Source organism: Caretta caretta, chromosome 11 (genome assembly GCF_965140235.1).
Source record: "Caretta caretta isolate rCarCar2 chromosome 11, rCarCar1.hap1, whole genome shotgun sequence".
In the NCBI taxonomy this organism is placed as follows: domain Eukaryota; kingdom Metazoa; phylum Chordata; order Testudines; family Cheloniidae; genus Caretta; species Caretta caretta.
In genome coordinates, this window is record NC_134216.1 from 12,803,363 (window position 1) to 12,817,792 (window position 14,430).

Consider the following 14,430-nt stretch of genomic DNA (forward strand, 5'->3'; position numbering starts at 1 on the left):
CTCCTTTGAGTCTTCACAATTAAATCATCATCATTCTCAGTTGTATTTTACAGTTCTTTTCTGTAGCAAAATATTATTGATTGTGATTTTAAGATTCATACTTATCAATCAGTTTGACTCCTCCCGCTTACCTGCCATATTTATGGGTGTCTGGGTAGTGCTACTTTCCGTAAAATAAGAAACAAATCTTTAAATGCAAACCACACTATGACATCCTAGTAAATATATATGGACATCATACCTGACCCTAACTCAGAGAACTGACATGAAGGTTTTAACTTCCTTGCAAAAGGAAGATGTGCTGTTCTTGACCGTTTGTTATGGTAATGTCCCAAATATTAACATATACACTGAATGTTATCAGGTTATACTCCTGGGGGCATTCTGCACTAAAAATTGAAAAATTCTGCACCCAAAAATTAAAAATTCTGTGCACAATATTTAAAAATTCTGCAAATTTTGTTTGACAAAATAACACTACATAAACCAACCTGCTGCAGCTGTAGGAGTTGCAGTTGATGAACAAATGAAAACAAATATCCACATCACTAGAATATTAGGATAAGATATATTTATTGAAACCACCAGGGGGCATCAGAGGAACAAACCCTGGGATTGTTAGCGCCATGCCTTCAGCAGCAGCCTCCTTGGAGTTGCAGCTGATGAACTAAAGAAAACAAATATTCACACCACTATAACAGCGGACATCGGCTCTGATCATAACTCGGGCAAGTAGCGCATGGGAGTTTTAACTTCCTAGAAATTGGGAGATGTGATGTTCTAGCCCAATTATTATGCTCAGGCTCCAAAAGGTAACAAGCATTGGTAGGACAAATTTATCTAAATCCTTAGGGGGTATCCGTGGGGTCACCACTTGGGACCTTCAGAACCAAGGGTGAAATTCACCAGCTACTCCACAATTTTATGAATACAACCAATAAATATATTATTTATTAATCATTACTATTTGTCTACATCATATTTGTGCTTGTAAGCCCCAGAGTGAGCAATCTCTACTGTGCCTCCTCAATTTCAAAATCCAACTTGACAATCTGATTAAAACATAATTTATATATAGCCCTCAGGTCTGATCCTTACTCAGGGAAAAATCACCTGTGGGAATTTTAACTTCTGAGCAATAGGACAAGTTCACCAGCTATTTGCTGGATCTTCACCTTTGGGGTTGTAAGTTAATTGGGGCTCGGATGGTCTTTTTGTTCCATCCGTACAGTGCCTAGCACTGTAGGATCATGGTCCATGATAGGGGCTCCAAAGTCTACCACAACACAAATAATTAGATAAATCAATGTTACCAACAGATTAAGTGTTATTTATTATCAATAATTATTTTTCTACAGCATCATATTTGTTCCTCCTTCCTTTAAGCCTCGTAGTATAGGCAGGGCAGGTAGCACCTCTTCTGATTAAAGTTGCTAAACACTTCTATTATAGGACCTTGTTTTCAACTGCTTGTAACTTTGCCAAACTTCAACTGTTTGGGCTGAAATTTTCCATGCTGGGTAACTGCCTCAGGCTGAATTCTTGTGGACAGGAGCCAGGGACTGGGATCAGAAATGGGACTGGCTGGATAAAAAGACTGGGACAAAGAGCCAGAGGCCTGGGGAGGTGATTGGACAAGGACTCCAGGGAAGGATTCTGGGACCTGAAGCTTCCTTTAAATGTATTTTATAAATTAACTAAATTTCAAATTGACAGTATCTCTTTAATATTATCAGCTGGTCTGTTGGTTCTACACAATTAAATCATCTTTGGCATTATTTACACTTTTTCAATAGAAAAATATTTGTGACAGGTGATTTTAATACTTATCAATAGGGGTGGCAGAATTCAATTTTTTAAAAATAATTTTGATATATAATATAGATGTTTATTTTTAAGCTTTTTAACATTTTGGATCATTTAAGTTTTCACAGGTCGGGGAAGTAATGGGGCTGGTGTCAAGAAAGCTTTTAATGACAGCAGGTGGTAAGATTAAATAAGTAAAAGTTTTATAAACCATAAAAACACACTGTTATCATTATGTATCAAAATATATGAAGTAAATATTCTTATATTAAACTCTAAGAAGGTCTCAAGTAGCATTTTTTTTCTTTGCTTATCTGTACATTTCAACTAGTATAAAAGGAAATATTTTTTCTGGTTTGTCTATTTACGGTGAAATTGAGGTTTACCAACATTTAGCAATAAAAATGTAATCCTTCCAAGCCTACTAATCAGTTAATTCCATTCCTCCTGCTTTTCTGATCCTAACTCAGATAAATAGCTCATGAAAGTAAATTTCCTTGAAAATGGGAGATGTGATGTTCTTGTCCATTTGTTATGTTAATGTCCCAAATATTAACATGTAAATTAAACGTTATCACAAGTTGCAATAATATATATTTATTGAAACCACTAGGGGACATCAGTGGGAACAAATCCTGAGATTGTTGTCAGTGTTAACATCTAAAGTAAATGTAACTGTAGATTGAAATAACAGAGTTCTCTAAATTACCAGATATCGTGTGGGAAGAAAATATGGTACTATCAGCACCATTGCCTTCCATTTCTTCTGCTTAACTCTTGGAGCTGGGGAAGGTGTGGGTAGAAAGAAGTTTTATAAAAGAGTAAAGAACTCCTAAAATGGAAACCTCACTACAACAATCTGGTAAAGATATATTGAGCAAGGGACAGACTCAGTCCAGATTGAAGCTAAGGACAAAACTTCTGTAAGAACAGGCTTTTCTTTTGAAATTACCATGGAATGAACTTGTCCCCATACTTGATTAACATTACAAATGCTAACATGTAAACTACAGATTAACACATATTTTAAAAAATCATATTCTAGTTCCCGTTTGAATTTGAGGAAGATTGACTTAGGTCTTATCCTGTTCCTGCTGAAGCCACCAGCAAAACTCTCCTTGACTTCAGTGGGATCAGGCCCATAGTACATTTTATTTAAAAAATGGTCCCGGTCTGAAAAGTGACTAATGAATAATAACACCTTTTCACTCAGCAGCTCCTGTGTCTCTGGACAGCAAACCATGAAACACCTAAATCAGTAGTTCCTGTTGGAAGTCTGCTGTATGTTCCTGTTGCAGGGGCAAAACTTGACTTTAGTTTTATCTGTGCAGCTCTGCCTTGTGTGAGCAAAACAACCCTTAAACAAACAAACAACCTTATTGTTTTTTCAGACCCAGACGTGAGTTTGCAGTGCTGAGTTGGGAATGGGAGTTTTCAGTTGTAAACTGACCACATTTGGTAAGGAGCCACTGAGTTACAATAAACATGGTACCCTATTATGCTATTTGTACAGTCAGGTTTTGGAGTAGAATTTCACTAGAGAATTTCAGCCCTTTTAGGTATCCTTAACTGTTGAATTTGATGAAAATGTGGTATTGTTTGGGTCTAGAAAAAAGGAAAATAAATCTTAATAGGCATGCTGGTAAATATATTATACTGACATAGGCCCAGATTCTGATCTCAATTCAACAGATTCTGGTGAAAATTGTTCCCCATTAGTCACTGTAGTATCCACACTCACTTTCACCCCAATGTTCTAATTTCAAAGCCATGCACGTAGGTTGCCAGTGAAAGTGAGCTAGTGTGGGGTCCCATCTGGGATACAGGAGACCACTATGCCTGCTCCAAAGAAGCCCTGGACTGGGATCCTTTCAGAAGCTGAGTACATCCTAGCAGCAATTGCAGGCTAGAAATGAAGCCAGTTTGCAGCTTCTGGGGACAAGCGATCCACAGGAGAGGAGTCTGGACCGTGGGTAAGACTCAACTGAGAGGGGAGGAGAGGGACCTGCCCCTTTTCCCTCCCGCACTCTCTGCCTGGAAATTAGGAAGAGACATGGTGGGGGAGCTGCTGGGACTGTTTTGGAATTCCAACTGGAGAGAAAGCAGGCGGTGACCACGCCCCAAACTGAAGAGGGAGGTAGGAAGTGGTCCTGGGAAGGCTGGTCAGTGCACCAGGAAGAGGTGACTGAGACATTCCTTGTCTCTCCCCTTTGGGCCCTGGGTCCCCCTACTTACCCCTCTTCTCCCTCTCCCCTGTCTGTCTGGGAGAGCTCTGGGGCACCAGGGAATTGATGAGCCATGGTTGGCCCATTGGTCCTGTTGGCCTCTGATTGAAACCTGCTACAGGAGGCTTCATATAGGTTTTGTCAACAAGATAGCCCGCACTAGTGAGTTTCAGTCCCTTATTTTAATGAGCAGCCATCTGATTTCAAAAGCAACAGAATTAGATTAGATTTGAGGTTTGTTGGCTTAATTCCCAAAGAACAGGTGCTTTGCATTCTCTACAGGATTCACTTACATATGTATTAACCTTAACCTGAAGGAAGGCCATACCCCTGTGTTATCAGCACCAGCTACTGCAGACAAAGATTTCCATTAAACCTCGTCTAGACTCCACAAGGGTGGAGGAGGTTTTACATATTTAAAGGTAAATTTAAGGCTCAAGCACAATGCCAAATGGACACCCATGGAGACTGAAATTATGCATTTAGCCACAGAACTGGTTCAGAACAGACAACAGCTTCCCACTGCCTTCCCTGCATGCTTGCCAATCAGCTCCTCCTCGTCCCTCCTACTGCCTCCTGTCCGCTGTGACTCAGCTGTTCAGCGGCATGCAGGAGGTGCTTGGGCGGAGGAGGAGTGAGGGCAGGGCATGCTCGGGGGAGGGGTTGGAATGGGGCAGGGGGCGGAATGGGGGTGGGAAGAGGCAGGGCTGGGGTGGGGACTTGGGGGAAGGGGGGGAGTGGGGGCAGGGCCTGGGGCGGGGCAGGGCCTGGGGCAGAGCAGGGATTGAGCACCCCCTGGCAACTCATAAAGATGGCGCCTATGCATGAGGTATTGCTGCCCTGAAACAACTCAAAAGGATTTTCATTTAAAAATTAAAGATTTGGGAACAAGCACAGCAGTTCCCATGTCTCCATGCTTATAATATATATTTATAGGTCATTGGACTGTTCGCTATTCATGTTCGTACAGTGCCTAATACATTGTGAGTGCAACTGGAAATTATAATAATACCACCTAGCTCTTATGCAGCACTTTTCATCAGCAGATCTCAAAGCAATTTGTGATGGCATTGGAAGAAATGAATGTGTCACAATGACTGGTTTATCTAATGCATTGTGTGTGTATCACCATAGTCACTGAGATTGTGTCCTCCTCTCACATTGCTCTAAAGCAGTGAAGACCTTCAGACAGCTGCCATCCAAGCACCTGCTCTTTCCCACCCCTCCCTTTTCTCCTACATTAAAAGAAAAATCAGGAAGGAAGGAGTTAAGGCTGATCCTCTGTCTCATGTTTATATCAGTGGCAATGCTCCAGTCAAATAAAGTAAGTTAAAGATTGACTCTCAGCTTTCACTTTGCAGATTCCTGGCTTTTGTTGATTTGATACTTAATTAGATGTAACCCTGGATATCAGATACATATCCCTGGCCCCTTATCATTTATTGTGTACCCAATCCCAAGCCTTCAAACTCAACGGAAAACTCCCATTGACTTCAATGGGGCAGGATCAAATCCTGGGTGAATCAGATGGCGTGGAGCTGTTTTTTGTGAAGATTATTCTTTCAGGGTTTAAGTGTTTTGCTGAAATAAGGGACACCTACAGCACTCCGTTCTCCTGGAGCTGAAGTTGAATAGTTACTTATTTACTAATGAAAATAGCCCTGCTTCTTATCTTTTCTAATGAAGGGTTAATCTCTGTGCTCCAGTACATAGGTCATACAAACAGATTGATGCACTAAATTAATTTAATCACAAACAACAATGTTTTTGTCTGGGTCTGTGAATGGGTAAAACTTGGTTTCAGTTAAATTTTTCCACCCCTTAATTAATCAGAAACTAGAAGCGCTAAAATGTAACCATTCTTCTGCTGAATATTGCATTATTTTAGGAACCATCTTAGTAAATGCACCACTAGGAAAATGTTATCCATTCCCTGTGTAGATGAATTGGGTTGTTATTTAATAGTCCCAGAATAGAAGATAGCGTTTCTTACCTGACTTGGCACAGGAAGCAAAGCTAAGCAGAAGGGCGAGAGATACGTAGCCTTTCATTTTTGAGGCTGCTCTCAGGTAATCCTACGAGGAAGTGGTTTCTCTCCTTATGTCTGCTCATTTAAGATTGTTCTAACGGGTACAGAGTTCAACCTCTAACTGACGTCGGAATTGCAAATGGCAGCAAATGGATGATGTTAATTTATTTTAGCTTCCTCTTTAGACTTTGAGACAGACTGATGCTAGCTTGCTTAATACCAACAATTAACTTGCTGTAAACTGACGGCACTTTAAGCCTCAGCTCATAATTGCATTAGTCATATAAGCAAACGATTCTTTCCATATGCTCAGTGGGATACAAATTCTAGGCCAAGACATACAGAAAAGTAAAAGGTAACAGAAAACAGCTGGCGTTTGGAAGCCACAGAAATGGGAGTTGGATTGAGCCTGAACAAAGCAGATTTGTGAAATAAACACTCTTTATCCTCAACTCCTGGCAAGATGAGTGTTAGCATAACCAACTGTCGACATAATCGACTGTGGGGTCAATTATAAATTTCTTTGCTGCTGTTTAAGGTTTGAAGTTGCTCTGCTAGGCCTGTAGGACTGGGTTCAATCTGTCTAGAAGGCCTTTCCTAAGAATGCATAAAGCTTAGCCTCGAGGCCTGAGTCAGAGTCGTAGCTCTATTACTTGCTCTGGGAAATTAAAATGTAACGTCCCTGGTCTCCTTTGCAGGCACCCCTTCCCTATGCGTAAGCCCTCAGATTTCTTTGGGAACATGGAACCACAAGGGTCTGGGGGAAGAGGGGACAAGCCGTCACTAGATACGTGAAAACTCTCTATATATTTACATAAATGAAACAGAGCCACCCAAATCAGAGCATCAGGAGTGTGGGCACCCCACAGTTCTAATAATAATTGTCTGATATCTGGAGGTCCAGAACTCGTAGTCCCACCCCAACCGCCTGAAACCCCCATCCTGAGTCCAGTTAGTGATAGGCAAGGGGCACCAAGGGACAACTCAACGCCACCTCTGTTCCAGTCCAGAGAACCACTCTATCAGGTCCTGGTCCAGTGCTGTAATATCAGCCCTGCTTTCACCAGCCTGGTGGGCTGAGGCACTGTGAAGTCAGCTCAGCATTGTTGCTGTCTGTCAGGTTGCTGCGCCTACATCTTTGTGTCATTGTTGTTACTGCTCCAGTCGGGCCTTGCTGCAAAGTCAGCTCTGCACCACAGCCATTTGTCTGGCTGGGTCTCACTGCAAAGTCAGCTCAGAGCAAACTAGGACTCTGGCTCCTGACCTTTAGGACACAGCCCTCCTCCCTGATAAGCCTGAGTTTTGTTACCAAACCTTAGTTCACTTCCCATGAAGTCAAGGTGGCTCACTCTTTCCAGGTCCTCCAGAAATGTTATGCCCTTCCAAGAGCACAGGAATAAGAATAATCTATTCTCACTCCTACAATCAAAGCATAAAGGCATTCCAGCCAAACTCAGGAGATGGAATTATGGGTAAGCAATATTATAATTCATTTAAATGAAGCTGACCAGAGCTGGGCTTTCCTCGTCTCCCTTAGGCTGGTGAGCAGAGTTCCATCCAACTAAATCTTCTAGCCTGGCAGGTGTATAGAGCTGAAGACTAGCTCTCTGCCGAGAGGGGCAAAATACACTAAGCCCATCTACTGCCATGAGAAGAACGTAGAAATTGCCATCCAGCTCTTTCTTCCCCAAACACGTACATACGTACGTACATACGTGTGTGTGTGTGTGAGAGAGAGAGAGAGAGAGCGAGCTGGCTGTTTATGGTAGTGGGGAGTCTGGGGAAGGGAGTGCTGGAAGGCTGTCATCGCAACTGGGACAGAGTTATGGTTGTGGTCTGATATATAGTGGTTGTTCTAGCAATGAGATGTGCCTCTCTGATGGGAGCAGGAACAGGCGTGTCCTGGTAGATGCCTTACCTTTTCATTTCTGTGGTTTTGTGTTAGGTATGTGATGTGCACAGTAGCAACAACCTTAACACACACACACAAGATAATGCTCACAGCATGGCCGTCTTGATATTCCAAGAGGGTGATGCTGGGAAGGAGCAGACAAACACAGCTTGATTCACTGTTTAGCTTGGGATTGTACCTATGTTTTAATTTCCACCAAACTATGAAACATCTGTATTCAAGAATCAAGCATGATCATGGGAAGGGAAGGAGTGTTTCAAAATTATGAATGTTAGATGGTTTCCCCCTCACACAGACTTCTGGTTTCTAGCCAGATCCAAAAATGGAAAAACACAAGTCTTTGCAGTATTTATCGCTGGGTGGAGAATCCATTCCCCTCTCCAGGTAAATTAGTGGAGATGGAATCTACCAGCCAAATCTATACTGATAGATTTTCTTAAACCTTTTAAAAAACCTCTCTTTTAGAGAGCACAATTCATATGCCTCAGTGCTTGTATAGAGAACCAATTTCTTTCTTGTGTCTGTGATACTGAGCCCTATGGAGGCTCCAAACTTCCAAGTCTGGCTCCAGCTAGAATCCCAAGGAGACCTTCCCTCTTCTATAGAGTGATTGGAGCTGGACCATCTCTCATGTGCTTTTGGGGAATGGTGTCAAGGAGGATCTGAGCAAGCAGAGAGCCTCAATCTGCAGAGCCCAGAGCAAGTCTCTGTGGCTTACTGATAATCAGCCATGGAGATCAGCTCCAAAACAGAGCTGTTATCAGAGTGAAAACCTCTCACCTACCCCCTCCCTCCAGACAATAGGAGGGATGTCTGATAGAAAGGCCACCCCAACCATCTCAGGAAGCATCCTCCTGCAGGGGATCACTTTGTACCTTCATCCTAATCACTCTTTCTCCCCCCACACATTTCCACTGGTGTGACTGAAGCAGTGGATTCCACAAGGGAAGGTGTGTGTGTGGGGAGGGGGGAAAAGCTGGCTCTTTGGAGGCCCAGTTTAGAGGGTGACGTTCAATTGCACATTTCCCCCACCTCCCTACACACACCTCCTCAGCAGCTGTGTCCCCCAGCCACAGCCCAGTGCTGCTTAACATCTCCGAAAGTCAGGCCATTTTCCTTTTAAATATATGACTTCTAACCGCTCAGAGTCCATTTGATCCTGGAAATGGATATGAAAAACCTTTACTAACCAGGCTCTGGAGGGCATTCAAAAGAGGGGTTAAGCTTAAATAATTGTTTTGTCACTGTTTCCTTACCTCAATGTGAGATCCTCCTGGCACTTCCTGGTTCACTAAAAAGAGCTCAGAATTCATTACCAAAAATGCAATGGTATTTGACACAATGCTACCTGTGAAACAGGAAATACAGCACCAAATATATTGGCAAATATAGTGCCAATCTATAAAAAGTGAAATAAGAAAAACCCGGGGAATTACTAACAGACCAGTCAGCTTAACTTCTGTACCTGGAAAGATAATGGAGCAAATAATCAAGCAATCAACCTGCAAACATCTAGAAGATAATGTGATAAGTAACAGTCAGGAACAAATCATGTCAAATCAAACTCATAGCTTTCTTTGATAGGGTAACAAGCCTTGTGGATGGGGGGAAGCGGTAGATGTGGTATATCTTGATTTCAGTAAAGCTTTTGATACTGCCTCGCATAACATCATAAACAAACTAGGGTAATACAATCTAGATGGAACTATTATAAGGTGGGTGCATAACTGGTTGGAAAACCATTCCCAGAGAGTGGTTATCAGTGGTTCGCAGTCATGATGGAGGGGCATAATGAGTGGAGTCCTGCAGGGATCAGTTCTGGGTCCGGTTCTGTTCAATAGTTTCATCAATGATTTAGATAATGGCATAGAGAGTACACTTATAAAGTTTGTGGATGATACCAAGCTAGGAGGAGGTTGAAAGTTCTTTGGAGGATAGAATTATAATTCAAAATGATCTGGACAAACTAGAGAAATGGTCTGAAGTAAATAGGATGAAAGTCAATAAGGACAAATGCAAAGTACTCCACTTAGGAAGGAACAACCAGTTGCACACATTCAAAATGGGAAATGATGGCCTAGGAAGGAGTACTGTGGAAAGGGATCTGGGGGCCATAGTGTATCACAAGCTAAATATGAGTCAACAGTGTAACACTGTTGCAAAAAAAAAAAAAAAAAAAAAAAAGGGCAGCAAACATCATTCTGGGATGTATTAGCAGGAGTGTTGTAAACAAGACATGAGAAGTAATTCTTCCACTCTACTCTGCACTGATTAGGCCTCACTGGAGTATTGTATCCAGTTCTGGGCGCTACATTTCAGGCAAGATGTGGACAAAAGAAATTCCAGAGAAGAGCAACAAAAATGATTAAAGGTCTAGAAAACATGATCTATGAGGGAAGATTGAAAAAAATTGGGTTTGTTTATTCTGGAAAAGAGAAGCCTGAGTGGGGACATGATAACAGTTTTCAAGAACATAAAAGGTTGTTACAAGGAGGAGGGAGAAAAATTGTTGTTCTTAACCACTGAGGATAGGACAAGCAATGGGCTTAAATTGCAGCAAGTTGGACATTAGGTTTAGGTTGACATTAGGAAAAACTTCTTAATTGACAGGGTGGTTAAGCACTGGAATAAATTGCCTAGGGAGGTGATGGAATCTCCATCATTGGAGATTTTTAAGACCAGGTTAGACAAACACCTGTCAGGGATGGCCTAGATAACACTTAGTCCTGCCATGAGTGCAGGGGACTGGACTAGAAGAACTCTCGAGGTCCCTTCCAGTCCTATGATTCTAAGAGGATTGCAAAGAGGGAAGATTATGAAAGAATTGTGTGTAGATCCTTAGTGGTATAAATTGGCGGAGCTTTGCTGGCTATGCAAATGTATGTCAATTGAGTATCTGGCCCTGACTATTTTTATAAGGTAAATTAAAACTTATTTCTGTGAGGAATGCACTTCAAGGCCTGGATAGTGGGGGGCATTTAGCACATTATTTTAAACTTAACTCAATTTTTATTTTTGCCTTGTCATTTTCTGTTAACACAGTTACATCTTGAAGATGCCCATTTGTATCTGAAACACGTGTCATGGAGCACTCACTCGCGGACTGGCACCTCCTCCTGGTCATTCTGGGGATTAGCTTGAGGCTGACACCCCCGTCTGCGTTCTGCACCCCACCACTCCTTCTCCGCAGTTCGCCTGCAGCCCCCCTTCACAGTGTCAGAAACCATAGTGTCCTCTTCATGGCTCGGCCCTCCGGCCATGTCACTGTCCATGTTCCCCCCTTCCAGGGGAATTTAGCTTCTAGTCCAGCCACTTCCCCAGTGGTGAGTGGGGGGACCCAGGGCTGCCCACTATTCCATGTCCCAGCACAGGGACCTGGTGGATTTCAGCCTCCTTCTGCACCCCTTTGTCTCTACTACCGGTACATTTCCCTAAGGCCACTTTCCAAGGCCACAGCACCCTCCTCAGTCTCAGCAGCCCATCCAGAGCTCTCTCTCTTCTCCCCAGGTTCCTGCCTGCACTGCTCTGTCCAAGGTGCTACAGGTCTGCAGCCTACTCCAGGCACAGTGTTCCCTCCTCAAGCTCCAGGCAGCTACTGACATTGGGGGCCCCCACATCCCCCCCACCATGGGGCCCCACCTCCCCACTCCTCTCCTTCCCCCCAAGGCCCTGCCTCCTGGCCTGGCTGGAAGTCAGGCTGTGGTATGACCTGCCCAGGGAGCCTGGGCTGCTGTGGGGAGTCCGGGATCCTCCACATGTCCTGGATGGCGGGCCCTGGGAGGCAGAGGCATGGGTCAGGGGCTGGTCTCAGGTACCCCAGCTCCTTGCCCAGGGCAGGTGGAGGGTCTGGGGCTCCCCACAGCTGCCCTGGCTCCCTGGGAGGCTGTTACTACAGTCTAGGGTGACCATACATCCTGTTTTGTCCAGGACAGTCCCCTTTTTAAGCTCTGGCCCAGACATCCCAAATTTTTTGGCAAAACTGGGCCTTTGTCCAGCATCAACTGGCAAGAGCAAGTGGGACAAATTCCCAGTTTGGCCAAAAAGGAACTTGGAGAGGGGACAGCTCTGTGGGAGGTGGTGGGAAAATGAGTTCAGGAGGGCCCTAAAAGGAAGGTCTGTTTACAAATACAGGGAACAAAGGAGCAGTATGTATATATATTTTAAGAAGAGGGCAAATTTTGGCTGTCTAAAAGGCCCATTCAAATAGGGAATGAAGGAATCTGAGTGTGGGTGAGAGGGGAGCAGAGCCAAGCCTAGATAGCTGAAAGATAATGTACTGGGCTGGCTGGAAAAGTCTTTTAAAAAAAACAGCTATGGGGGGAAACCAGCTATTTACTAAAAACAAAGGAACCGTGTACAGTTGCTGTACGTTATTTTACCCCCTTTATTGTTTTACATGAGTTAGAACTGCCTATCTTATGGCAACTGGTTTAATACAGAAAAACACAATGATTTAAAATACTTCAGTTATTCCTGTTTAACTTAGATATGATATGTACATTTCCCTTTTTTAGGTGGTTTGAGAAGCTGATGTAGTCAGAGCATCTAAGCACGGGCAGTGGAAACGCGTTCTCTTCCTCGCGAGGTGATCTTTGCTTCTTGCATACCTTTGCATTGTCTGAGTTTCCACATCATAAACGATTTGTACGTACTTACCTCCCAGCAGGGAGTGAGGATTAATTATTTAGCTTTTATAAAGCAGCTAGACGTTTAAAAACACTAAATATAAGCTTCATATTTATTGGGAAACTACTTGATGGTAAGCTGCTCAGAATGGGAGCAGTGTCTCTTTACATGTCAAAGAATCCAACAATAATATAACATAGGCAGCATAGAAATACTTATGAATGAAAATAAGTGGTTCAATGGACTAAAAATGTGGCTATCTTAAAGTTGTGATCTTGTCAATAAATTGTTTGGTTTTGAATTAATAACCCCGCTGCTACCTGTGATGGTAGTTTTGGAACCTGTAGTTTCCAGTGAGTGAGTGTGGCCAGCCGCAGCTGTCTGTACACATACTACAGCGTTATGCCAGAGAACTCTGCCTAAGTGCCAAATATTGTAATAGCTAAGACATGAGGTTTGTTATTAAAACAGTGTTGTCTCTTGGTAAGTGTTGAAGACTGGCAGTCAGAACTGTTGAGTTCTCTAACTAGCCGTGATAGTTGATTCACTTTCTGCTTGAGTGTAGGCAATTCCCTTAACCTCTGTGTGTGTTTCACTATACCCATGTGTAAACTGGGTGGAAGGAGAGGGTTTTGGGGGGGGGGCAGTTCCGCACGGGAGGGAGGGGGGAACATACTCACCCACACACAGCTCCGGCGTCTGGCCTAGCCAGGGGATGGGGCCTCAGAAGGAAGAGGAGGAGCTGGGCGACATCGCCCCAGCGGGAAGGAGAGGAGGAGCGGGGCCGGTGTTACGGCTATCCTATGCGGCCCCTCAATTGGCTGGGGCCCTGCCCCTGGTTAGGGCTCATTGGCAAGTTTTAGCAAAGAATCTTGGGTATTCACTTGCATGTCCTTATTCAGAATGCTCTTTTAGGTCACATTGATTCCATGGCAGCATGGGTGTCCATTTTCAGGGAACAAATGTAAAGGTCCAAGTGTTGCATCTGGATTCAGGTAGTGATTTCTTGTAGGCTTTGCAAGTTACAATCGTAGCTGGATTTTATTGCTTTTGGCATCCAAACCTCTATTGCACCTGAACAGTCAATGAAGATTTTTCATAGCTCATCTGTAGTCCAGGATTTCAGTTCTCCTCTTGTAGGCCATACAACAATTATAGCTGTGATCATAAGATAAAGGGGTAAGGAATTGATAGCTGGAATGCAAGAGACCTGTAGGCCTAGACTTGCAAGAATAGTTTAAGCAGTTAGCATAAGTATAAGGCCTTATAGCCTAAGTAGGACTAGTTGATCAATAAAATAGCTTTAGTAAACTAACAGTGACCTTAAGTCACAAGATGGCACAAGATTTTGTTTATTGTTTTGTAATAATCATGAGTGTTGTAAACTGCTCGTTGGTAACTGCATGCAGGCCATTTGTACCATCATCGTGTTTTTGGAGGGCTACATTAGCAGATACTCAACCACAGGTAACCATAGTAATCCAACTGATGTATATGTTACTGAGCCTTGCCTAATTAGTATCCTAATATACAGCACCACCGTGGCTCACCGCCCTCACTTGAAGAAATAGAAAAGGCAATCAGTATGATGAGCTCAGGAAAGTCCTGGGGCAGAGATGGAATACTGGCAGAAATATATAAATCTACAGGTCCAAATATATAAATCTGTGGTAACAACACTCCAGAAGATCCTTACTGACATCTGGGACAATGACGAAATGCCACAAGACTTCAAAGATGCCACAATTATTCCTTTATTTAAAAATAAAGGCAGCAAAATGGTCTGTGATAATACTGTGGGATATCTCTCCTGTTTGTTGCCAGAAAAATCT

The 14,430-nt window shown here is 43.1% G+C and overlaps 1 protein-coding gene across 5 annotated transcripts in view; it reads right to left on the reverse strand.

Moving 5' to 3' along the window:
- Positions 1–6,161, reverse strand: part of MUC13 (mucin 13, cell surface associated) — a 35,438-nt gene extending 29,277 nt beyond the window's left edge. For 3 of the 5 annotated variants that reach the window (XM_048870206.2, XM_075117746.1, XM_048870202.2), the window contains exon 1: positions 6,025–6,161. In XM_048870206.2, coding sequence (XP_048726163.2) covers positions 6,025–6,082 — 58 coding nt within the window. In that variant the 5' untranslated portion in view covers positions 6,083–6,161. The remainder of the gene's footprint in view (positions 1–6,024) is intronic. The other 2 variants (XM_048870227.2, XM_048870226.2) reach the window with 1 other exon arrangement.
- Between the last annotated feature and the right edge of the window lie 8,269 nt (positions 6,162–14,430).